This window comes from Thunnus albacares, chromosome 16, assembly GCF_914725855.1.
Source record: "Thunnus albacares chromosome 16, fThuAlb1.1, whole genome shotgun sequence".
Lineage (NCBI taxonomy): Eukaryota > Metazoa > Chordata > Actinopteri > Scombriformes > Scombridae > Thunnus > Thunnus albacares.
The window spans coordinates 13250927-13278033 of NC_058121.1; the positions used below are offsets into that span (position 1 = coordinate 13250927).

General features: G+C 38.8%; 2 protein-coding genes across 3 annotated transcripts in view; one reads left to right on the forward strand and one right to left on the reverse strand.

The window, feature by feature from the left end:
• fig4a (FIG4 phosphoinositide 5-phosphatase a) overlaps positions 1 to 13509 on the reverse strand; it is a 51827-nt gene extending 38318 nt beyond the window's left edge. The window contains exons 1-9 of the mRNA XM_044376266.1: positions 13296 to 13509; positions 13034 to 13149; positions 11194 to 11292; positions 10037 to 10160; positions 5233 to 5389; positions 4449 to 4499; positions 3240 to 3403; positions 2414 to 2542; positions 653 to 753 (exon numbers count right to left, since the gene is read on the reverse strand). Of these exons, the coding sequence (XP_044232201.1) occupies positions 653 to 753; positions 2414 to 2542; positions 3240 to 3403; positions 4449 to 4499; positions 5233 to 5389; positions 10037 to 10160; positions 11194 to 11292; positions 13034 to 13096 (888 nt within the window). The 5' untranslated portion in view covers positions 13097 to 13149; positions 13296 to 13509. The remainder of the gene's footprint in view (positions 1 to 652; positions 754 to 2413; positions 2543 to 3239; positions 3404 to 4448; positions 4500 to 5232; positions 5390 to 10036; positions 10161 to 11193; positions 11293 to 13033; positions 13150 to 13295) is intronic.
• Positions 13510 to 13743: 234 nt separating this feature from the next.
• ak9 (adenylate kinase 9) lies at positions 13744 to 26528 on the forward strand. 2 transcript variants are annotated; one of them, XM_044376261.1, is made up of 36 exons: positions 13744 to 13866; positions 14000 to 14100; positions 14302 to 14365; positions 14458 to 14510; positions 14615 to 14711; positions 14849 to 14961; positions 15166 to 15318; positions 15612 to 15734; positions 16088 to 16162; positions 16264 to 16365; positions 16510 to 16649; positions 16738 to 17054; positions 17358 to 17476; positions 17906 to 18053; positions 18185 to 18281; positions 18389 to 18474; positions 18557 to 18616; positions 18951 to 19145; positions 19535 to 19671; positions 19867 to 20070; positions 20161 to 20433; positions 20582 to 20700; positions 20833 to 21052; positions 21148 to 21216; positions 21306 to 21506; positions 22049 to 22267; positions 22456 to 22672; positions 22808 to 23009; positions 23347 to 23493; positions 23621 to 23838; positions 23987 to 24183; positions 24510 to 24679; positions 25163 to 25261; positions 25481 to 25583; positions 25701 to 25815; positions 26119 to 26528. In XM_044376261.1, exons 1-36 carry the CDS (start codon positions 13824 to 13826, stop codon positions 26325 to 26327), a joined length of 5205 nt encoding a protein of 1734 aa, XP_044232196.1. In that variant the 5' UTR covers positions 13744 to 13823; the 3' UTR covers positions 26328 to 26528. The 2 variants fall into 2 exon arrangements, with proteins under 2 accessions (XP_044232196.1, XP_044232197.1); XM_044376262.1 differs by having other exon boundaries at positions 14003 to 14100.
• Positions 26529 to 27107: the final 579 nt, after the last annotated feature.

Here is a 27107-nt window from a genome sequence, read left to right on the forward strand (position 1 = left end):
GAGCTGCAACGATTAGTTGATTAGTTGGTCAAAAGAAAATTGAATAGTCGTTTTTGACATTTTTTAAGCAAAAATGCCCCAAATTTATTGTTTTCAACTGGTCAAATGTGAGAATATTACGGTATTCTTTGTCTTCTGTGACAGTAAACTGAATATTTTTGGGTTTTGGACTATTGGCCAGACAAAACAAGACATTTGAACACATCAACATGGGCATTTTTCACTATTTTCTGACAATAGGCCAAACAACTGATCAGTTAATCGAAATAATAATCATCAAATTAATCGATAATGAAAATAATCATTAGTTGCAGCCCTATTTCAAACATGATGCTATGATGTAAATTTGCTACAATTTTGTATATACAGACTACTATATTTGCCAGTGCACACAATAGCAGGACTTTGTGAAAAATGTGTCCAATCTAAACTCTGTGTATCAGTCCGAATAGAAAAGGGAAATCAATGTTTGTTCCTAAAAGTTCCTCCCACCACACACACCCACACAGACACTCATGCATACTCAAGGAAGAAGCAGAGGGTCAAATTAACCCCCTGTGATCAACATGTCTGAGTCATCTCAATCATTCCTGTGGCCCTCGGCCCTGCCTCCACTATCTATTCTTCCCTGTTGCCTCGGCAACTGCTGTACCTCGCAGTTGGCTCCTCTTTTGAGGAAGCGGGTCCCGGCGAATTTACTGGAGCGCCTGGCAATGAGGGTGATGTGAACCGGTCGGCCATAGATCAGAAGCTCTGTAGTCGGTGGGTAAAGGAGGAATAATGGCATGCCAATGACAGTATTGCACATCACATGTCTGTAAACACACACACATACTACACACACGTCATTTTACGCACCTCAAACAATCTTAAACTTAAAAAAATCCTCAACCAGTGGAACCTTAATTAAAACAATAACAAAATGTTATTATTGCTACACAGCACTCTCTCATTTTTTCTACTTTAAAAGACTGAACCATTGTGAAAAAATGTTTTAAAACTAACTTTGTTGTAGAATTTTGAAATTTCCCCAACATCAGTGGTGTTTATTTTACTTGACATAAAAACAGTTTGTGATCAGTTGAAGACACAAAATGTTGCTCTTACATACAGTATGCCCATTTTTAATCCTATAAAAAAGTTCTTAATTTATGTGCAGACACAAGTTAAAGTCAAATTGGTGTTTAGGAACATTTCAATAAGGCCAATTGTGTCCCAATTCTTTTCCACTCACACCATCTCTCAGCCTATTACCTTTCCTACCTTTTATTTGTTATCATTCTTCCCCACTATCTTGCTTCCACTGTCTCCTCATCATCCACAAATTTCTGCCTTTAAACCATCTGCTGAGTCTCCTCTTATTGCACCCATCGGTCCTCTAATGCTCTCAGAAAAACAGCAGCGAAGGCCAAACAGTTTCCAGGAATTGTCTAAACTCAAAGCACCCACACAATGCTACTGTGGCAGCATGCTGCCTTATGAGACAGGAGACAGTGTTGATAGCAGTTTACTGTGCAAAACTCTGGCATTAGGCAAAGACAAAAATACAATTTAATTCGTTAAAAATAATGACTAATGGAATATAACTAAAATGCTATATTTTACCCTACTTAGTGTGATTTATGTGCAGGGGACTTGATGAAAAATAATTAAATTCTTTGATTTTGGTGTCCTAAGGCAGATTTTTAACATAATAAATCAGACTGTATACTCAGCTCTAGCCAAAGCACCTCTGCAACAGAAACCCATGCATCAACACTACAGAAGCATCTCAAGGAGGGAAGTGGAAATTATTCATGTAGAGCCTAATAAAAATCACTGGTATGCAGTCTGTATCTAGTCAAAACTTCAAAGCAAAAAAGCTACTGTTGCACTGACATGAAAAGACAAAAAGGAAAAAAAAAAAACATTCAAGCAAACAAAAGAATATTTGTGTATTCATGTACAAACATGGGACTTGTCCTCCAAAAGGACCATGTAGCTCATTTGATTAAATATGTACAATGTTGCTGCTTTGTCCCTGCGGATACCAGATGGAGAGATTATGCAAGTGCCAGTGTTTACATACCTGATAACCATTGCTTAATTGCCATCCTACTTGTTTTTTCTAAAGCCCTAAAAGCAAACACAAATTGCTTCTGCGTTTTTTTGTGGTGAATCACACACACACACACTCTCCCTCACAGTGTGATCCACGTGCTCCGATGCAGACCAAGCACAGTTCAACAAGTGAGCTGATGCCGAGACATGAGGGGGAGTGTCGACCTCGTGTGATGCTGACAGATGTTATGGCTGGGCGTTTAAATCATAATATCTAATTATATATAAAGAATTATAATGTTATAAAAATAAAAAATGACACATAGACGCATAAAAAAGCCACACAATTTAGCATCACAGAATTAAAGGATACTGGACTGGCCACAGAAGCCATGGATTATATACATGAGCCAGTCATGATGCACGATGTCCTTGACTCGTTCCAGCAATTTCCCGTTCCACACGTACTTGTAGTACGGCTCATTCTGGAGGCCGTAAACCACTGTGGCAGAAGAGAAGGAACACATAAAACCTCAGGATCATTTTACTGAACTGGGATCAGACCAAATGACCAGTTAGAAAGCAAGAAAATGGAAAAAAAAATAAACAACAGAAGCTCAGCTGAGGTGACGCAGGCAATGGAACAAGAGCGTATTTTATATTTAGAAACATTAGCATTAACTGGGATTAAGCTTGTGTTACTGTATCACAATACACACGTTATAAAATGATCAAGGCAGCAGTGTCTCAGCAAGTTATTTTCAACTGATTTTTTTAATGGGATTCCACAAGGTAAGACAAACCTGCAGTAGATCAGATACATCATTGCATCTTTATGGGAATCAATGGAATCAATTACACTGGCGTTATCTTTTAATTTACTACGTGAGGTGGCTTAGAAGTTTGTATTGTTTTCTCATCTCTACTGAAAGTTAACTGAACTTCAACTATAAGATTGAGCTATCGCTGTCCACTCTTCTCCAGTTTCTTCTCTTTCCTCCTACCTCCAACTTTATCTCAACTGTCTAGTCATTGCTTGAGTTTCTAGCACGCTATTATGTGTCTTTGCCAGTGATTCTCATCTTGTAGGCACCCACCACCAAGCTCCTCCATCAATAACAAGGTGGAGTGCTCTCTCAAGGTCCGACCAATAGAACAAAACAGAGGGACATAAGGGCTATTGATTAACTTCCGCTCACCTTGCGTAGGCAGTCCCTCGTCTTCAAAGATGTCGAAGCTGTCCTGCTTGCTCTGTGTGTGTACCTCTTCCTCAGCGGAGGAGGCTGCTGATGACCACAGTTCATAAGGCCTCTGCAGCAAAGTCAGGTTGTACTGCAGCGAGTGGCTCAGGTCGTAGCTGTAGCTGCGGGGTACAACAACAGTGTCATTTTAAACAAGTACAGCCTGTACAGTCTCATAGCAAATTTAGACCAAACTATGGGAATAGAGCTATAAACAATTTCACTCTGCATTGTACAAATGGAACCATAAGATGTAATCCGTGTCACACAGGATTGTGAGCTGAGAACAACAAGTGCTAACTTTTGTTAGGATATATTCAAAATGAAACCCAAGAGATTATTTTCTTAGTTGTTGATATTAAAAGACTCATAGTAAAAGTTGTGTTTGCAGCTTTTCATCATTTTTATAAAGCTATTGAGTAGCTGCTCAAAATTGGAACAAACAGACATGAAGGACATGAAAACCTTTGTGTGAACTGTTGTAGAAGTATTCATAACATTCAATAAATTCTACAGGCTGTGTGCAGACTCCTTGTGACAACTAAAGGCAAACTTCTCGATATAAAAAACAGGAAAATGGAGGTCAGATACTGTAAACTTAAGCCACTTTTAGATAATATTAGGCCCCAGTGGAGCTCTGGACGGCATCACACATGGCCAGCTTTGTTTTGAGTTAATCATACTTTCTCCTCCATTCACTCCTTGTTCATTCTTTTCCCATTCCACTGTTTAATAATAGAAAAATGTTGGCAACATATATCTGGATCAGCATCACTATACATGATCATGACCACCAGATATGTTTTATTCAAATCAATGTAGTAGTTTGTGGGAAAAATAGAAAAAATGTTCTATATCACAATGTTGAGGAATTGTTTAAAAACTTAACAATTCAATTTAAACTGGGATCTGACCAGTTGCTCGCTGGTAAATGGTCAAATTTCCAACAAAGTTTTGAGATATCCTGCTCTCAAATGGGGCTAAAAAGTTAAAAAAAAAAACAAAAAACAAACAAACAATGGTATGTCAATGTGTAGCAAGCCTCCTCAAAGCTGGCATATTTAATTTTTCTATTTTCTCTATTTTGTGTATATTAGTGATAAATACTGTCGCTTGAAGTTGTTTTCTTTTGTTTGTCGGTGAATTTAGACTAAAAGTTTGTCTTACCTGAAGTAAAAGTTGCTAGATAGGTCCACATTCTGAAAGATCCGCACGTATCTACAGTAAGAGAGCAAAAACTCAGTCAGGCAGATTTGAAAGACATTTCAGGAAAGAAGTATCATCTTTAAAAAGCAGTTTGTTAATAAGTTTAATATGTTAATCTTTCATAATGTCAGTCCACCACCATGATTCTGTACATTTGCATGACCTTTTGTAGAATCATTAATGTGAATATGATGTATGTTTGATCATCAATAATGCTGTAAACTCATGTAAATATAAATCAAATTGTAACTACATTCATTCATGTTCTTACTTCACTATTGTTTGCTTTTGTTATCTAAACTCTTATCACTCTTCTTTATTTAAAAAAAAAAAAAATCCCTTGTTTTATACTTTTCCTGGGAGTTTGTGCTCATAAATAACAGACATTCTACTGTAATTTTATATAAAATAAAATTTTCCCAGTTGAATCCTGCTACATTTGCCGAAAACATTTCATCAGCATTTTTTCTTCACAATGTGTCAGACTGATTCCTCAATGTTCTGGTGTTGTGCAGAAATTGTTAACTAGAAAGTCAGGTCATCTTTCTATTTCAATGTTCATCAAAAATTTGATTACTATTTCCAAGACAATAGTGTGTCCAATGAGTGTGTGTTTTCATAAATTGCTTGCGATAGTGTGTACATGAATATATGGCAGTTACAAACATTGGGACTGAACAAAAGGTCTTAAATGGCACCCTTACAAATGTAGGTTAGGAAAGGTAAGAGGAGAACAAGACAGTACCTCGCTTCATCAGGGTGTGTCACCCTGACCGAGTCGTTGGGGATGTATATCATGCTGGTGTCTTCAATTTTGTAGATGGAGTGGCCACCGATGTCAGCCATCTTTCTGCGCTTGGTGATCAACACGATGTAGTGACCCTCGAGGAAACGTACAAACCCTGTCAAGAATAAACACAGAAATTTAGAATAAACTAATCAAACGCAGTATAGTTTATAATGTGTGAATCAAGATGCAAAACTTTACTTTCAAGGACCATTTTCTCTGCCACTTTACCACTGATATAACCAGAGTGTTTCACATGATGTAACTGCTGTTCAGAAAAAAACATCTCAACAAGTAGGCCAACCATTCTGCAGCCTGAATATCAACTTCGGCTTTGACAATACAAACAACAACTCAATTTATGGAGGAGGATCATGAGTGTTAGTGTGTCATATTTCACTATATTACCTACTCACTCCAACCTATTAATGAAAACCTGACCTAGAAATCATGCAACATAGTCAATGATTTACCTTCAGCTTTTGATGAGCTTATTACTCATCTGTGACAATACACATTGAATGGATATGGATGATGTCTGCCTGTTTATTTTACTGTCCGACTGTTATTAGTAGTATTTGCCTCATCAAGGCCAACAGTTTATGTAAGTGCAATACACACTGCTTTCATAATATCTCTGCTAAGATGCGGTTTTGCAGCTGATAAGATGCCTCCCTATATTGGGACTATTTATGATCGTACCCTTGTATTGTAAGCTGGCTAGTAAGGGTGATGAGGTCCATACTATGTTTCCACAAAGAGAAAGGCCACAAATGCAGGTGCATATACAGTATGATGTAAATCCACAAAACAAAAATGTCCATAAAAAATACATCAGCTCAAGTACAAGGCTCAACACTAATCCTCTAAAAGAAGTATTTCAGTGTTTGTTAAATTTGATCAACGTGTGGTCCTTCACTTTTTTTATACAGTTGTATAATGTCTTTTGTGATTCGTGAGGGGGCTTCATCACGTCTGAACTTTTAACATCACATTTGCACACCGTGTGGAGCTCAGCAGCTCATTCCACCACCGCGGAACTAAAAACAAGAAGAGTCTGAATTGTGATTTTGTACCAGGAAGTGACGGGATTACAAGACGTCATTCATCTGCAGACTGGAGCAGACAGGATGGGACATACGGCCTGATGAGTGACTCAATGTAGGAGTTTCAAATTGTTTGATATCACTTCCATTCCTATCTGAACACATCAGTGCCTAACAAGGCATACAAGCTGTTCTATGTAATCATACTTTAGGCTTTAATCCTGTAGTATTAATTGTCTATCTTTTCATATATTACACACAGAAATGTGTCTGATACTTCTGACTCTTAGACTAGATATTGATACTTGGTTTAGTTTGAAACATTATAAGCTGTCAGTCTGTCTGTAACAGGCAAAAAAACCAACAAACATCTGTCCTTTGCAGGCTCTGTCTAGACTAAAGATGACTTTGGATGACAGTTAAAATGACTAACTGAGTGTGAGGTACGTTTGACTGTATAAAAACACTGACCGTGTCAGCTATAGCCTTGTGTGAGAGCCAACTATACTTTCACAGCCCACTTCTTAATATTCTTACACTTGTGGCTTTGCAGATTGACAATTCCTACTTTTGTTCCTGCCAGAGATGGGTCAGACTGACAAAACTGGCACATGAAAGTGAATAAAAATATACTTACAATAATGATACTCATTACATGTTGTAATAAGAGAGGTGCCAGGCAAAGGGCCTCTCAGGATACACTGTACCCGACATGGCTGCATCAGTCTTTTATTCCATGTATGACACAGTGACTTTGCCAAATAGCTGCTTGTGAAAAAAGATGGCATCAGGGCACAGTGGAGGAATAAAAAAGCATCTAATTTATTTAAGTAAATGTCACAGTCAGGGCTCGTCTGTGTCAATGTGACCGACCCATCTGTAGCTTCAAAGATGATTCCGAATTGAAACTTAAAAATACACTGTTAGAGCATTTTTTTATATGGGAGACAGACTCAGTTTCATCTTAGATGTGTTGCTATTGTGCTTTGAAAGAGTCTTGCCTACAATTGCTAGTATTTTCCTTTACCAGAATTGGAAACATATACAGCTCCACACACACGCATGCATACATAAAGTTAATTGGAGGATTAATTGTAAAAATTAGACCATTGCAATTCTTATTCGGACCCGATGGCAGCACCGTAAAGATCGGAAGTTAAAGCATAGAGCCACTTTACACAAGCTAATCAAATCTGTATTTTGTTTTTGGTTGTTCTTAGAGGGAAATGAAGTCCTGCAGGCAGTAACGTGTCTGACATCAAGTTGGTTTGTTGCAGTTAAGGTTTGTTTTGATTTGATTTTAGTTCATTTAAGTGGTTTTGGATTGATTTTTTTCATTAGGACAACAGCGCTGATTGGTAAATTCTAAAAAAATGTTTTATTAAAAAAAATGTTTTTCCATGTTTTACAAGGAAAATTGCAATCTTTTAATTGCTAATTGGCTATTTCCCATAAAACCTACATGTAAAAATGTAAATAAATATGAAGCTTGCTTTAACTTTAGTTCAACCGAATCTAAAATTAGACAGACAAAGTATTTGTGATCGATAATCTGATGACATCATCAGGACAGGTTATCGACAAAGTCAAACCCTCCTTTGTCAAGTATCCGTCCATACCACAAAATGTAGGTCATGACTTGAGAACTGATGAAGCGGCACAAGCATGAAATTCACAGCTCTGTCACACCAATTACCTTCCATATACAGTAGGAACTGGGGTGAAAACGCTGTGAAAGGACAGCTCGGCGGGGGCTACACATGTGATCAAAGTTGTCATGTGACACAGCCTTTGTTTTTATATATAGATAAGACGGACAGAACAGTTGAGCTCAGAATGTGTGTGTGATCGGTGCTCTGCGCATTGGGTCAACAAAAGGCCAGAAAAGAGACACTATGGGCCCTATTTTAATGATCTAAAGCTCATGGTCTGAAGCGCATGGCGCAATTGCATTTAGGGTGTGTCCAAATCCACTTTTGCTATTTTAATGGCGGAAAAATGGTCGATGCGCCAGGCGCATGGTTCAAAGGGGTTGTCCATAGTCTCCTAATTAATCATGGGTAAGTTTTCGGCGTAACATGCAATAAACCAATCACAGTGTCACCTCCCATTCCCTTTAAGAGCCAGGTGCACTTGCATCTTGGCGGATTGCTATTATGATGGTGCATTTGCCAAGTAGTAAGAAGGAGCGCTTCTCTGCAGAGGCAACAGATCTGCTCGTGCGCAAAGGGAAAGCGCACAATCTATAATGAGCACACTGGCTTCTGCTGCTCCTGGACCCTCCCGTGGTCAGCCCCAGACCACCAGTTTAAGATCCTGTTCATTAATTTGTTGCAAATTTATCTTTGTTTGGTTTTTGAAAAGGTTTATTTTTTTAAATTACAGCTTTGGTTTCTTTACAATCGTTTTGTTCAGTCATGGAGAAATAGGTCAAATCAGTGGGGTTTTTATTGCTGAAAGTATGGAAACCTGATCACTGTACTCTCAAAAATGTTAAAAAATATTTGTTAAATATTGTTCAAAAATTAAATCATTAACTTTAATCATGTAAAGAATCATCATCAGTCCTGATGACTGTTCTCAGGACTTGATCAGCTCTCCAAGGTTCTGATCCGGAGACAGTGGCAATGAGCTGTTTTTCCTCCAAAATGAATCAAGAATCATGTGCTACACTGTAATTTCAGTTGTTTTGAAAGTGGGAAATGTCTCAATATAACAGTTGGTACTGAAATGTATGTTCCCCACATTGTTATAAATTTGGTGATCCCCTGACTTTTCATCTAGCACCATCATCAGGTCTTCGTTTCAATTCAAATCCAATTCTTTGGTTTATGACCAAATACCTGCAAAACTTACTCACATTCCTTCCGACTCAGCTGTACTCTGTGTTTAGTAGAGCTGCAACAAATAGTTGATTAATCGATTGAAAGAAAATGAATCTGCAAGTATTTTGATAATCGATTAATTGTTTAGGTCATTTTCTTAAGCAAAAATGCCAAAGATTTGATGATTCCAGGTTCTTAAATTTGAAAATGAGCTGTTTTTTTATCTTACATGATAGTAACTTGAATATTTTTGAGTTTATTGGACAAAACAAGACATTTAGTGATGCCACCTTGTACTCTGGGATATTGTGATGGATAGTTTTTACTGTTTTCTGATGTTTTATAGACCAAATGAATAATCGATTAATTGCAAAAATAACTGACAGATTAACTGATAATGAAAATAATCGTTAGTTCCATCCCTCGTGTTTAGTCCTAATTGTCAAATGTCAAATGTTAGCATGCTAAGACGCTAAACTAAGATGGTGAAAATGGTAATTGTCATCATTGTTAGCATGCTGACTATTGCAGTTACAGGCTGTCCTTCCAAACAATACTGTTACAGTTTCTTTTTATCTGACTTTCTACAAAAGAAGAGGGAAAGTAATAAATCTGTGAAAAAGCTTCTTGCTGCCTCCATCTATGCCACTGATGGTCATTATTTGAAGCCTCAAAATTGAACATTATAAGCTTCACAAAGGAACAAGTAGTAGTGGTGGCTGGGCTATATTGTAGTGGATTGCATTATTCCTCCAGGTGTTCCTTTTATTTTATGTTTTTCCATCTCCTGTACTTAATATGCAGAACCAGGTCAATGCTTTGGAGTTAAAATAAAGCCATCAATGGTAACTGCTGTGCCAGTAAGGACGAGGGTGGAGGGACTGCACTTACCCACAATGCCAAAGGCTGAGACTGCCCTGGACAGGCCAGAGGAACCCTTTTGGCCAATTTTGGTGCGGTTGCCCAGGTCCAGGCGGCCCAGTAGCTCCCGCACCTCTTGCTGATTGTACACATGCTACAAACAGAAGAATATACACACACACACATATATATATATACATGCATAGTTACCATATTGTCCATTCTACCTTGCAATACAAGGCAGGAGAAAACAGAGAATGATCTATTTGTTTCTCAAAAGAAAAGCTGCTTGTGGAATAATAATTCTGGACTAATACATTTATTACTGTAAGACTTGTACAACTGAGTCGGTGCAATAATAAATACATGACTAAAAGGCCTTCTCTATTAATTGCCCATTTTCTGCAAAAACGTTTACATTGATCCTCAGCGAAGCAATTAAGCCAAAAATAGATTAGCTGCTACCCAAATTATTTCTGCAATATTGTAATATATAAACAGTAACCGTGTTTATATCATTCATATTTGTGTGTGAATGCCCTGTTCATTTGTGGAATTTAATGCTTTCCACTGGAAAACCCATAAATCTAGTAGATGTCCAACATCCAATTATTTAGGATCTAGAGATTGCTGTATGATCTTTATTCATCTCAGAATTTCAAGGAGCTCTAAGCAGCCTTTCATTACATTATATGTGTCTCAGCTTACTTTACATACAGTATGAACCAAGAGAAAGAGAAAGATGAGGCTGTATTTCCTGCTTTGAACCTTCTCACCTCCAGTTCTTTATCACGTTCTCAAGCAGCCAACACAATGTTACTAAAATACTAAAGTATGCCACTCAAATGAAAAACAAACACTGTTTCCAAAGGTCAGCGTAATATCTGCAGGAATGAGAGCGTGGGGTGATGGATATTTAGTCATGGATGCTTCATAAAAACAAACACATCATAATCATAATCACCCGCAACACGAACAAACAAATCAACTCCCAGCTCATAGATCCCGGTAATGAGCAGCGGAGAAGAAAAAGAGGTGCACTCAGCACTCATCAGCTAAGCTGTCATCTGCAATACTCGTGGGACACGCTGACTGATTGTACAATTTCCCCCCCAGGCGTACTGTACTGTATTACATAAGCATATACATTAGCACTGTACTAACTCTGGTGAAAACTCAGCGCTCACCTTATCGTCAATTATGACCAGGTCCTTGGGTTCTGTGCGGTCAATCTTCAGGACACGGTGTTTGGTCTGTGCCTGATTGCTCCCCACCAAAAAATACCTCTGCAAAGAAAAATAAAACCATGTTTGCACTATATTGCATCTGCATATTACATGACTTGTGCGGTTGCATAATATTTTGTGAGTACTTGGTTATCAGAACAAGTAGCTTTATCGTGGGTGACATTCAGAGCAGACTCAGTTTCTATAACCAATTTTGAATAAGAACACAGTGGGGAGATGTGTTTAAGAGAAGACATGTAGTTTTCACAGTTCAATAGACATAGACAGTCTATGTTATTACAAGACGGCCTTCTACAGTGCAGTCCCATTATTAACATCTCAGGGACATTCAGGGCATTTCCCCCCCCCCCTATAAATGTGCAACATTTTATCTTCACAATAAGACCCAGGTAGAAATGAATGTAATAGAAGCCTGTAAAATTGGACAAAAAAAGGAATTCAAGGCAGATATGTATCATATAAATTGCACATGAACCTGAAATGTACACTTAATTAGAGAGTACATGTAGGCACAGCACCTTTTTGATCACAAGGCCACATTCTAATGTGTTCCTTTGTGTCTCCCTTATATGTCGCTTTCTTTCAAGTCATTATTTTTTCCTCACACTGGGTTGTGAGATGGCTGAAGATTTTCTGTCCACTAAAAACCATTAAATTGGAACACTGTGTATCAGTACAGTCCGAAACCTATTATAGCCAGTTTGTCCTGTTCCACACTTCCCAGTATACTATGGAGCCCTCTTTGTCCAAGAGCTAGACAGTCTATTTATTCACTGTTCAGCAAAATGGTCTGAGAGAAGATCAATAGGATATTACATTAACTTGACTGTGACTAATGTTTTCCTGTCTTATTGTCCAAATGTTTGTGACTACTAGTGATGACAAGCACAGTACTGTACCACAACTTCAATTTTACACTAATGTAATAAGGGGGAAACTGTGTATTGGCAAAGCAATACACAATAGAGACAGAAGGTTGTCAACAACTTGTCTCTCAAGAGGAGAAAAAACATGGCAACAAGACAAGCCGAAATGGTGCTTAAAAGCAAATATTTATTTCAAATGTGCACAGACTAAATCAAATCTAAATTGTTATTGACATGTAATTTTGTCTGGCAAAACATCATTATTCTAACTGTCTAGACTATTATGATGCAAATCCCCCTAATAATTGACCTCATGGAGGTCATGGTCAATCAGAGAATCAGACTGGGGTACACCTGGTGCAGCAAACTACCAAAAACACTCTTTTGCTGCCATCTAGTGTTTGCTGACAAGTATTCACAATCCTACAGTAGCTCACCACCTCTCTTCATCCTCATGTTTACTTCTATTAACTTTTTCAATGTTAAAATAATAGACTAAGCATGCTTTTCTTACATTAGTACAGTTAGAAAATGCATCATCCGAGTCTACATTTCAGCAGGAACGATGAATCCTTATTAGAGATGGAAATGTGAATGTAAGTGAATATTCAGACTAGCTTGGGAAATTACTTCTGAATAATGTGTGTAGTAATAAATACATTTAAAAAAAAAAAAAGTAGGGCCACAGAGTTCTTAGCAAGGTACTTCCATCAGACCAAGAAGTGTGGAAAAGCAAATGTTTTCTTGCATCAAGCATCAGGATAGCCAAATGTAAACAGGCACTGAATGAGTTGTTATGTAATTCCGATCATTCTGTTAACCTGCACCGTAAAGGTGTAAACCCATGCACAGACTGACCTGAAGTCACTACGAAACAGTCATAATAACAGCATACAAATATATGTCAGACTTACGGCTCTGGTTTCATACAGAACCATCCTCTGGATCCCACTGATGGTAGCCGCTGACTGAGGCATTTTTACTCCTTTATGCTCTTAACAATCCCAATCCAGAGTAGAGAACAGAAGAGCTGCAGAGTGAATGTAGACACAATTTGTAAATCAGTGATAACTTCACGTCATGAAGCTCAAAAGACAATATATACAAAGTTAAACCTGATACTTATAGCATATGCATTATTTTGGCCCTTAGCATTTCCTAGCTTAAGTTACTCACCATTAACTTAGCTAGCTAGCTGCGTTTTAGCACCAAACCGTCCCAAAGGATAATAATACGCATCTCCACTGGCAGTCAGAACAACTGGTTTGAATGTTATTATTAATTAAATATGACTGTAACCTGCCAAAGCATTTTTTTGGCTAGCACAGAGGAGCATGCGACATGAATTTGTTTTAGTCAGGTGACTGTCATGAATGACTGGGTTGATCTCGTGTCAGCTGATACGGTGTCTCGCAGAGTCCAAAATGCGAATTGATAATAGAGGCAATGACTAACGTTACTCTTCTTTGCCTATGTTTCTTGTCATCACAGATAACAGCTATGGTCATTATAACTGTTTATAACTATGATAAACATTACGCGGCAAATATACGCTCACGCCATAAAGTAGCTTCGGCTGCATTAACTAGCTAACCCCTAGCCCTTTAGTTTGTTAGTTGCTATGGCAACAATATTCTTTCTAACCTTGGCTAGCCACTTAACGCTAGGTAACGCAGTTCATGCTACTTTCCTCCCGAACAAACAATGATAAAAGTTTTAAAAGATAGAGACATGTCCCAAAGTAACGGTACGTAAACTTCTGTTTACTGAAATATGAACTCTTATATCAGCAGCAATTTACAAAGAAACTGACAGTTTGATGGCGCTTTTCTGTTTGTGACATTTAACAAATTCTGTTTGTGTGCATTGATGCTGTTGAGAAGCTCATATGGACCGTTTAGTTGACAACCTCATAGAAGATGAAGCTGAGAGAGAGAGACTTCTCACCAAACCTACCTGCTTCATTATAGTTGGAAGACCGGTAATTTCACTCTCTTTTACACACACACACACACACACACACACACACACACACACACACACACACACACACACACACACACACACACACACACACACACAAACAAACAACTTCAACCACAAATGACCACTTGTGGATATTAGTGATTTATTTAGATTTATTGTATGAAACTGAATTGAATTAAAGACTTTTTTATTGCAGGGTGTTGGCAAATCTACCTTGGCCAAAAAAATTGCAGAGTCCTGGAAGTGTATTTTGATTGATGGTAAGTACAAATCCTGTATTTCTTGGCCTCTGTCCCAACATAATATCATTCATATTCACATCAGATATTTGTCATCTGCTTCTATATTTCAGACACAGATCTGCTCAACACACATATTAAAAATAAAACAAAGGAAGGTAAAGAGGTAAGTATAGGTAACTGTCCCTTTTGCGCATTAGGGTTTTTTCCATATGCCCCTCATGTTGTAGCTTATTATGATTTCTGAGTTGCCTTGTCTGACTATTTTAGCTCTTGGATATCTTATCCGAGGGGAAAAGTGTACCAGAAGACATGGTGCTCCAGCTCATACTTGCCAAGCTTAACTCATCAAATGTGGAGCACTATGGTAAGCCATGCATCTAAAAGTGTATTTAATCACTTTCGGTACAGAAAGTGCTTATATGAGCAGCAATGACAGCACAGTAAGGTGTTATTCAAAGCACCAGTGTAAGAGCATTCGATGATACATGTGTTGTGACACAGGATATGTACTGAGCTGCCTGCCGTGCATGTCAGAGGAGTGTCTGAAGATTCGTGAGCAGATTGAGCTGATCAAAAACCTCAAGCTAACACCTGATTTCATCATCAACATCAAGGTTACTCACACGTCTGGTAGTTGTGTATTGTTTAACAAAGCAATTTATTCATTCTCTACCTTTTAATATGGTTTTATTTCCATCTAAGATAATTGATTAAAGTTAAAGTATTTTCTTTTTTAATGAGCCTTTTTAGTGTTTGCTGTATTCTGACATTTGTGAATGGTTTGAATTTGAATCTATGAATCTGTTCTCTTCCACCAGTGTGCGGACAAGGACCTGGTCCAGAGGCTGTCAGGTCAGAAGCAGCACCCAGAGACGGGGCAGTTGTACAACAGGGATCAGTGGTTGCGTGAGGATGTGTTTAACAAGAAGAAGGAGAACAAAGACGAGGAAGTGGAGGATGAAGAGGAGCAGGTATGGCTCACGGGAAAACCTCTTGCCAGTGGGTTTAATTAGTTTTAACAATCAAAAATTCCCCCTGATGTTGTATTATTTGTTTGATTTTGGTTTTGCATATTGTTAAAGACACTTTACCCGTTATTTCTCATAATAAAACTGATAAGTGTGTAATAAGTGTCACCTTATACAGTACCTGAATGTGATGTAATAATCAAAAGCTGTATTCCTTTAATTCTTTTCACATGTAAACAAGTATGCAGTCAAGTCAGGATCTCCTCTTACACTAATAAGGATTATTCTGGTTGTAGGCTGCAGAAGAGGAACTCCAAAAGGATATTATAGACCAGATGGTGTGGACACCAGAGAATTTGGCCAGAAATGCTTCTCGTAGGATCAACACATACAAGGATAAAATGCTCAGACCACTGGAGGTGAGTTACCTCTGCTGTACACATTCTCACACATTATGGCTCACACATTATTTAAGAAATGAAATAATGTCAGTCTCCACACACAGTGCAGCCATAGCTTGACCTTCATGTTTTGTCAGAATCAGACCAGTGATGTCTAGAAGACGTCACCTGAGACCTTACTGCTTATGATCAGATGGTGTGACTGATGAACACAGCCTGATCCAAAGTTCTGGTCCCACATTTACCCCATTTAACGTTCTGTTCTAAATGACGTATAATGAGGGGTTAAAATGAATCACCTCATTGACAAAGTTAAATACACTGTGCTTACTAGATTAAACTTTTAAGACCAAATAATTGATTTTTTTAAGGACTACATGACGGACCACAACCCCCTCTACCTGTTGGAGCTGGATGGAAACAACAAACCTGAAGAGCTGCACTCTGTAAGACACAAAGATCAGTCAGAAATAAATAGAAATAAACTCTGTTGAACTGTCCATTTATTCTGTGGGCTGACAATATTTTGTTGATTGTTCGCCTTTAGTCTGTAATGTCCCGTGTTGGATCCATGGCAATACAGCGTGTCTCCATTCCAGTCCTCCTCCACCAGAATGATGATGAAGAATTGCCAGAAGACATTGACACGGTCTGCCATTATTGACCATATTCATATTTTTCTTCAATGTTGCTCTGGGTACCTGTTGGTGATTCTTTAAAACATAAACCCTCCACTGAATCCACTACTAATGTAACTATATGTGGTTTAATCCTGCATCCATCTCTTTTCCAGGAGGACCTACTGAGAATTATGTCCTCCTCCAAGGTGGTTGCCCCTAGCTTTAGGTGGAGAAGAAGCCTCTGGGGGCGAACCTGTCCTGTTGCTCTGAAAGAAGGCATGGTCATTCCTGGCAAGCCTGAATTATCTGTGGGGTGAGTGCTCAGGGCAGGAATCTATGCAGTAGCTTAAAGTGAGACCGATTGAAAGTGTCATCCATCTCTCTTATCAACCCCTGTACAGCTTCCAGGACAAACTGTACATCCTTTCATCTCAAGAGGCCTGCCAGAAGTTTGTTGCAAACCCCAGACGGTACTTGCTTCCTCCAATGCCCCGGCCTCCATGCAGGGTTTCCATTATTGGACCCCCACAGACAGGCACGAGCACCCTATGTAAGCTTCTAGCTCAGAACTACGGCGCACTGGTGCTTGACATGAACGAACTTGTGCAGCCAGTTCTGGCCAAGGTTGAGCAGGAGAGGCTTGACAAGATCAAAGAGGAGACCACACAGGTTGCGATAGAGAAAATCAAGATGGAGATGGATGCTGGACAGAATTTGGGCAAGTTGAGCTTGGTTGATATTGATAATGATTACTTTACAGTTCTAAAATGTTATTTTAGATTTAGAAAATACAATATTATATGAAGCATTATTTACAGTTCTGTTAACATGTGTTTGAATTACTATTCTGATATTTTATTTCATTAGATGAAACCAATTCTGTGGAAGATAAGATGTTCAAATATTCTTTCTCTGGCAAAAACAAATGCAGACAGACATGGAAAAAAATTCCTTTTTTAATTTTTTAAACATACTGCAGAATACACTGTATTTGTGTGCAAATGTTTTCTGCCGTTCTCAGTGACAGAAGATCATCCAGAAGTAAAAGCCATGGTGCTTAGTGCACTGGAGGAAGCCAAAAATATGAGCACATCTCCCTTTGGACTGTATGCAGAGGTACTGGAGAAGCGTATAAAAGAGGTATGTCAAAAGATGTGAAATATGGTAGCATGTTTACATACACAATAATATACCTCTGCTATTCAGGATACCCAACCATCCCTTTCACAAGTTTTATTTTTGTCTTTTGTTAGAATTTTCTCAGATTGATTGAATTTATTTGTACGCAATCATTGTATTATACCAGTCAGCTGAAAACTATTTTCATCTTCAGTGTCTTGGTAGGATGCACTCTATAACAAGCACATACAAATGCAACCCTAAAACAAACAGAGACATGACACTGACAGGCACAATATTACATCACATTTATCATATACAGTCAGTAAATATGATGCTGACGTTAAACCAAACTAAGCTTAAAATTAGATTTAGTATAGATCTAAATCTCATTTTTGTATGTATATAAAACACTTTGAAGTGACGTTGCTAATAAGATTTATGTCACAGATTGAAGAGGCAGACACTGATGCAGAGCTGAGGACTGGCTGGGTGCTTGACAACTTTCCCAAGAATTGCTCCCAAATGTATGCTTTACAACAAGGTGGAATCCTGCCAGACATGCTCTTCTATCTCAAAGACAGTGATGGAAATCAAGGTAGGAGACACAGAAAAAACACATCACAAACATTTTTTTAAATATATTTGGGCTTGAGCTGTCCTTCGTGTTCGTGTCTACTGTATGATACATGTTACACCCTCATCGTTGAATTCAAATGTGTTTAAAAGTTTTGAGCAGATTGTATGAGAAGAACAAGGAGAGCGTGGACAAAGCAGTAAGGGAGAGGATGCAGGATCAACAGTCAGAGAAGGAGAAAGAGGCCTTGTGAGTGCAGTTGACATGATGCTATAAAATTGTGTGATTTCAAGTTCAATTCAAGCTGGATTGTGTATGCAGTTTTGGTTTTTATGCTCAATTTCTCTCCATTTAAGAAGCCACAAGGTGCAGGAATCTGAGGTAGAGGCCAAGCCTGCAGATCTGGTGTCAAATCTAGACACAGTTGTTGAAGAGCCTGAAGGTATTTATTTTCTGTCAATATAAAGCAGCCTGAATTCACATAGTCTCCTTGATCCTATAGGATTTAATTATTTCCTTTGCAGAAAATCCTGAGCAATCTGAGACTGACAGCACAGCACACTCTGACAGAAACAAAAAGGAAGGTGAGACATTTTTATTAAATGCTGTTGTCAAAAATGGAAATAGCTCCGTCTTAGTTATAAGAGAGGAAACATTCTTACTGTCCTCAAGAGGCAAATTTAGTTTGGTGCATTAGTGTATGGCTCTTCATCTCTTTGCAGTGATGTGCCATCAAATTTAAACAAGAATGACTACAACTCATCTTTTTCGAAATAAAACAAAATGTTTTATGATAAAATCCAATAATGTAATCATATAATCCTATTTGTATTTACTTAGTGTGCTATATGTAAGTGCCCCAAAAGCAGAAGTGAACTTTTCCTCTATGACTCTCTTCTTCCCACTGTGCTGCTTAAGCTTCGACACTACCCAATAACTGGAAGCTGGGTTATCCAGACGGCCCGGAGATGAATGACTATAAACTGCAACTGCAACAGTTTGTGTCAGAATGGGAGCAAATGCGGTCCACTTTACCTGTCAGTCACTCAGTACTGGAGATTAGTGGCAAGTGCCCCGAGGACCTGCTTAAAGAGATCATCCATCAGATGGAGAGTGAGTGTAACCCTTTAAAATCTCAGTCTTGAATTTTTCTTACACCTGAAATCTGAAGTTTTTTATTTTTTCTTAATTTAGGTGTTTTTAATGTTTCATCTTAGATCAACGCTACTGAAACTATTACTGTAATATATGGTACACCAACAATTGCATGCATTAGCATCATCTCTGGCACTGCATAAGGAAGGAAATGAATATGCAACAATGAAATTAATATTAATGAGCAGTTAAATCAAAGTAAAGATGAACAATTTGCCAGATTAGTTTCAGATATGAAGTACATATATTTGTGATGGATGTTTTTAAATGCAATGCATTCCACCAGATGCTTTTTTTGTCTAGAAAAACTCACAGCCCAGTCTCTGGTTTACATGCATGTTCTGCAGAACCTTTCAAGTATGTGTCCTGGGAGGTGTCACCAGTGGACCTGGACGAGGAAGCAGAGGATATCGAGGCCTTAGCAGAGCTGGAGAGAGCTGAGGAAGGCAGCAGCGACAATGACGCAGCAGATGAGGAGGACGAAGTCAGTAAACATAAGTCTCTTACTTTAAAGGCCCAATCAATAACATTTTTGCATTTACAAACTAGGTTTATATTTTTATTTATAATTGAAGAGCTGAAGATTTCATAATTGAAGATACAGGCTTTTACAGCATTGGAAAACAATACATAATATCAATTTTTCACTTTGTTTTCTCCTCTGTCTAAATGAAACCAGAGGGACACAACAGTCAAGAGATTATTGGGTGATACCCACCACTTCTGTCCTGTGACCTTAAAAAACCACAACATCCTGTGGCCCTGCACGGATGAAATTGCAGCCAAGTACCGAGAGAAGACCTATTATTTCTCCAGTATAGAGGCCAAGGAATCCTTCCTTCAAAACCCTCAACAATTTGTTGCACAGATGGAGCCTTTCAAGGTACAATCTGATATGAGAAGAAAGAGGACAGTCATAGGATGATAAACAAAAAAAGAAACCTAACCTGTTCCTTACTTTTTTTTATCCAAGCCTCCTGCCCTACGGATATTTTTGCTTGGTGTCCGAGGGTCAGGGAAGACCACTCAAGGTGAATGGCTTGCCCATCAACTTGGCCTTTTCCATATTCAGTTCAGGGAGCAGCTCCAAATGCTCATAATGGCCAAGACAAAGAAGCGAGTGCCTTACACTGATGAGCTAGAAACTTCAGAGGAGTCTCCTGAGGACTTGGAAGCCCTGATAAAGGAAGCCAGGGGGGAGGAGGAGGAGGAAGAGGAGACAGAGGATACCTCTGTCAACATGGAGGTCAGCGTTCTCTGTAGCAAGTTTTCCAATATTATGGTGCCTTGTTTAACCTTTAGAACCATTAGTTGGTGAAGTATGATGTTTTTTGACACTGAATTTAATCCAGGTTGCAGTGATATAATAGTGTGCATTTGTGTGTCTACAACAGGAAGTGGTTCTGACTGATGAGGAAAAGGCCATCCAAGCCTATTTGTCTGATGGAGAACCACTGGCTCCACAGATCCTGGATATGGTTATCGCACCATACTGGAAACAGGAGCCTTACATGTAGTTGTACACACACACTTCCTGCCCCATTTTCTGACCTCCTTAATAAATGAATGTGTAAACGTTTCAGTCTCCTGTGCTCTCTTTCTACTCTTTAGTTATTTGTTGATCTGAACATACTCTATCATTTAGGTCCACAGGTTTTATCTTGGAGGGATTCCCTCATACTCCTGATGAGGTGCAGTACATGTTGCAGCAACAGCTTTTCCCTGACATTGTGGTAACCATGACGGTGGATGTCACGGATGTTCAGAAGCGTCTGTTGCCAACATACCTGGAGAACTGGCGTGAGCGCCGCAACCACCGTGAAGCACAGCTGAAGCTCCTGCATGATCTACGTAAGAAGAATCGGGTAAGCAAGTGACAACTTGGTAGTATAATTTTCCTACCAACTTCGTTATCTTCGTGTGAGTATCTGGCACAACTACAATAATGTCTTTTGTACAGGAGGAGAGTATTGTCAGGAGAAGAGCTGAACTCATGGAAGAGAAAGGCGCTATGTCAGTCAAAACAAAGGTAAGCAATCCCATCATAACCACTGTCACCACTCCTCACTTTATCACTGGTTAACCCCCTCCCTCCCATCCCCTATCTCCTATAATGAGGATGAAGAAGATGATGAAGAGGATGAAGCTGCAGACAACATAGAGGATGAGATAGAGGCCATGCTGGAAGAGGAGTTCGCTCTAGAAGAGGAAAATGATGACACGGAGAGTGAGGAGACTGAGCAGGCTGCTACTGAGAGGCTGGAGACAGAGATAGAAGAGCGTTTTGTTACAGATGAAAACAACGTTGTTCCTGTGACGGTACAAAGACACACAGTTCCATGAAGGCACTTAACTAGCCAGACATGCACATATTTTTGCTTGCCACACCTATAGAATTTCTGCTAGCATTTCTGCTAATATTTATGTTAAAGCACAGGTAGTACTATTAAAATGATAGGTCTAGGTACACTGAATGCTGTGATTGCCAACAAGAAAAAGGATCCACAAGTCCTCTTCTTGTCATTGGTTTATTTTAGGTTAACAAATAGATGTAGACAGAAAACTAAACGAAAATACTTAAAGGCTTAGGGTTACTATTCATTGTCCATCACGGTCTCAACAAAAGAGTTTATCGTTGTCAGCAGCATGCCACTCACTCCTCTCTCTTTTTTTTCTCTACTCTGTGTCTCTTTGGCATCTGATCTCTGACAGGCTCATATTAGATGAGACCCGCTTTCCTTCTGTTACAATCAAAACGACAACCTGTGACCGTTACATTTATGACTAGCTTTACACTGTAAAGTAGTTGTACTTTTATTATGTTTACATATTCTGTGTTGGGTTTTTTTTACTCTAATCAGGAGTTACTGAGTGAACAAAACATACCCAAGGTGTCTATCAGTGCGTCCCGCAAGCTGGGGATTGTGCGGCATCAGCTGCTCAATAAAATCCAGCCTCTGCTGACCAACAGAGAATCACTCTTCCAAAAATGCCAACCCATCTCATACACCCTGGCACTTAAGCTCCTGTTCTCCTCCTACAAGCGCCACAGTGCCTTCGGCTGCTGGGACCCAATCAAGGTCGGTATGATCCTGGGATGACGGCAACCTTTTTATAGTATCTGTGGGATGAGGTTATTATTTGTATGATCAATAAAAGCTCAAAATGTGATTTCAAATAGGAATCACATTTTGTTGTGTTGTGTATCAGTAGAACACCAATTTCCTGCACTACTGTATTGTGACTTAGTGTTGTTATATCCACACAGCAATACAAAGAGGGAGACTTAATCCAGCCGCTGCAGTGGCCTCTCAATACCACCTATCCCCTGCTCTTCCATCAGTATATCTACTTCTTTGCATCTAAGGAGAACCGCAACACATTTATGCTCAACCCCTTGAAATACCTTAGGCTGCCAAAGCCCATCCCATCCCTTCCTGTGAAAATGGCTGTTGTTGGACCAACCAAATCTGGAAAAACTACTGGTAAGACTCAAGACTGCTGAAAAATGATCCACTCATGGTTACTGTTCCTTTTATGCCTTCTCATACACTCATCTATCTCTTCTTTCTTTTATTCTTTGCCTGCATTTTTCTCGTTTTGCGTTTTTCTCTCCACAGTGGCACAGATGTTTGCTCAGAAGTATGGCTTGGCTCGGCTGTCCATCGGTGGTGTTATGCGTATGGTTCTTAACACTCAGGAGCACACTGATCTAGCTGTACAGACGAAAAAGCATCTCTCCCAGGGTCTTGTTGTGCCTGATGAACTGGCAATCCAGTGCTTGGAGGTGGCGCTCATGAGCACGGTCTGCAGCACTCGAGGGTACGCCGGAGATGTGTTGCATTTATTTCCATCCTCACTCTTTTCTGACTAAGATGTTCAGTTGCCCTAAAATGCCTTCCATAGGCAACGACAAAAGGAAGGATTTTAAGGAATATTTAACAGAATGCAGAAGACAGAAGTGTTTAAATAAACAGAACAATTCTACATAATGGTTCTTAAAACTCAAGACCTGAAAAGATCCTAACTTTTGTTTTATTAAAATCACTTCCAAGTGGTTCAAGAACCAGACTGTATTCCTACTCATTAAAAAAACTGCACATGCTGTACTCTTGCTTGACAATGTTTGTGAAAACTACTGACTTGTTTCGTATTTCAGGTATGTGTTGGATGGTTTTCCAATGACACTTAAGCAGGCAGAGCTAATGGGGTCCCGGAGCATCATCCCCATGATAGTAGTTGAGCTGGAGCTGGACACAGTGGAGGTGTTGAAGAGAGGCCTTGTAGACAAGATGAAGCCCAACAAGTCAGAGAACACACACACACAACACACAACAAATCATGTCGTGTCAAGCCTGAGAGCTGTTTAAAACCGCAAATTTCCCAAAGTAGTAATAAATATTTCCTGTTCCTCCTCTCTCCTCCCACTTCAGGCCTCACCTGATGCATGACAGCTCAGAGATCCTCCACATTCGTAACTCCTGCTACAAGCAGGAGGTGGAGCATGTGAGGCAGCACTTCCAACAACAATATCAGAACTGGATCCAGCTCAGTGGATTAAAGAGCAAATGGTGCATCTGGGACAGCATCTTAAAGGAGGTCAGCATCAGCATGAAATATATCCACAGCTACCTGGAGAGGACCCGCAGGGGTAAGTTCTTGAAGAACAGAGGCTAATATGCTTGCAGGGGTGAGCTCAGCAAGGTTTGTGAGAGCAGCTAAGTGGATAAAGATGCTTCAAATACTGTAAAAAGATAACACATATTAGTTCATTTTCACCATGCATTTTAATTTTGCAGGACAAGCAGCCTGCATCAACAGGTTGTGCATTACACCTAAGGAGCTGCAATGTCAGCTGGGCGAGTTTGGGCTGTACTGCCCGGTCTGCCTGGCCCTACATTACCACCTGGTGGACTGCTCAGAAACTGCATCCCTGGTGTATGCAGCTGAGTACAGAGCACATTATTACAAAATGTGTGGCAATGATCATTTAGAGGTCAGTGTGCTGAAGCTTCAATTATAAAAGACACTTGCACACAGATGTTGAAATAGACAAATGCATGAGGAGAGTCGTTCAAGCCAAATTAGTCAGTTGAGCTGATTTTCTTCTCTTCATATTCTGTGCATGATTTCTGTCATTACCCAGGAAATTTCATTATTTATATATCATAAAGTGAAATGGTAAAAGATAAACAAAATGCATAAGATATAAACATAAGATACATTGTTAAAATAAAAATGAACACTTCAATTGCACATTGAACAGGTAAATAGAATTGATATTAAAAGTGTAACATTTTTATGTTGCCCTCCCAACCACAGAAGTTCCTTGCCACTCCAGATCAATTTGTGACCCCTGGCTGTCCCCACACTCTCCCAGAACCCCACCTGCTGCCAAAAAAGCTAACAGAGATTCAGGTGAAGAACAGGTTTCCACAGCAAGTTGAGATGAAAGGCTTCTGCCCTGTCACTTATCTGGATGGAAAACAGAGGTACACTATTCACAAAATTAAAATGCCACTAACCATAAATCTCTGTCTTGCTGGAAAGCATGTCAAAATGCTAAAAAAAAAAAAAAAGCTATGAGTGCAAAAAGATAGTTGCCTGCGCAAAAATGTATGTTTTCTATGGACAGTATGTATTAACAATGCACAAACTGCTACTTTTTCAAGAATCGCATATATAAAAACAAATTGTCAATTTTACACATTAAGAGCATTAATTAATGAGTTAGTGGATGTTTCTATTTATCATTGGAAGCGTCAGTTATTTTATTTATCAAATTTGATAAATTGATATATAGCCTTATTCACCAGATTGATCATGCAAAAGTCCCTTTTGAAAGCACATGCTGTAGATAAGGGAATGAGAAAATGAAAAATAATTTTCATCATAATCAATAAACATGAAATTTCAATTGAAAATGTTCCGGCAGTGTCAACCTCGAGAATTTCACAATGTTTACATGTCATTAGGTATGAAGCCCTGGTTCGAGGAAACATGGAATATGCTGTGGAATACAGAGAACAAATCTACATATTTGAGACAAAGCAGAAACAGGACAAGTTTTTGAGGTGTGGAACAATACCTTTGTACTGTATGTTACAGAAATGCTTGTCAGTTACTCAATTTTTCTTTTCACAAGGATTATTCAGTTTTGAAAATCAGTGCTATTTGTTCATGCATTGACGAGTCTCTCTGTTATTTTTCATAAAGACAGTGTTAATGTTATTTGGCCTCAACAAGTATTGGTCCATTCAATGAAACTTGGTGTTGATACATTTTATTTCAAGGGCTCCTGAAACCTACTGGGACCAGAAGTTACCCAGTAAAGTTCCTCCTCTTTGTGAGCCTGTACCCCTCACCTCCCTTCCAACGTTGGGCTACCTGGAGCAGGTCAGACACGCTCAAACACTCCCGAAGAATAGATTAATATCGTCAACATTTTACATACATTTCTGAAATGTTTCTCTGAGATTTCTGCCCTGCTCTGACTTAAGTCTGTAATTTTAGGGTGTGGCAGTAGCAGTCATCAAGGCCATGACAGCTGTTGGGTGTCTCAAACCAAAGTATCCCTTCCTCAGTATACAGAGATCAGCTCTCCTCTATGTGGCCTACTATCTGAAAGGTAAACAAGATGTCAGGTTCACTGTTGGTCAAAATGAATCATATTTGAAATGCTTAAACTTAATAATGATGATGTTAAGGATATTAAGCACTGTTTTCCTAGATATGGGTTTCCCTTTGTTTCCAAAGGGGCCAATCCTTCATAATGAGTAAATTCACTTTTGACAATTAAGTACACTTTTTTTGTTATAATAATTCTTAACTCTTGCTTCAGTAAAATTTAAATCCAGAGTTTTGAGTTGTAATGTAATGAGTATTTTCATACCAGTGCTGTTTCTTTTACCCAAATGTCACTTTTCTTCAGCTTTCAACCACCAGAGCACAGATTACATTCGCCAGAAGTACAAAAAGCAGCTGGCCATGTTTGAAGAGAACTGTGCGCTCATTCCTTACCTGAGCTCATCAATGAGAGGGAACTACAGGCCTCCCAGTGAACGTCCCATTGACTTTGAGTTCAAACTGATCAGGTTCCTGGCCTTGGAAGACCTGCCAGGAGCCAGTGATGTGATGTAGCTTTGCCTGTTATGTCATTTGGATTACAGCGTGTTATTGTATATTTTATGAGGATAGGAAGATAGGATGAACTGTGTGACAACAAAGTCATTCCAAATATATTTTAAAAGTAACCTAATAATTTATCTAATTGAGAGTTGTCTGTATTAGAGCATTCATCATCATCAAGAAATAAATCTTTTTCTTGGGTCATTACTTTAACCTTGCGTCTGTGTGGCTTGGCCTCTTGTAGGCACTGCATTTTCCTTTTCTTGCATTGCATTTTACAGAGAAAATGAAACATTTAATATTTAATTTAAAAAAACCAAAAAAACCCAGCAACAACAAAAAAAACAAAACCGTAGCAATATTATCTAGTTGTGATGCCCTGTCCTTTAGAGGGTCCTTTGTCACTTTTCAGTCTTCAGTAGTTCAATTGTTTCTGTCCTGTGGTTCTAGTGAGTTAAGGGGATTCATATCCATAACACTTCATCATCAACAATCTGTTTAAAAATAAGCAACTATCAAAGGCAAAATCAGCCTTTATGGCTCTTTTCCAGAATTAATTATTTTTTATTTATATTTAATTAAAAATCAGCTAGAAACTCCTATTAAAAATAGGCCCAACACAGTAACAGATAAATGCAATTACAAGTGTCATGCAGGGCAAAGAGTAGCAGTTTGTGGTGTGTGTATGCCAGTTAGCGATAATTGACAATGGGATTGGTAATTGGCACATTTTAATTATTCTGTAGTGTAACTGGGATTATCATTCATGATTTATCATCATTTATAGCTAAT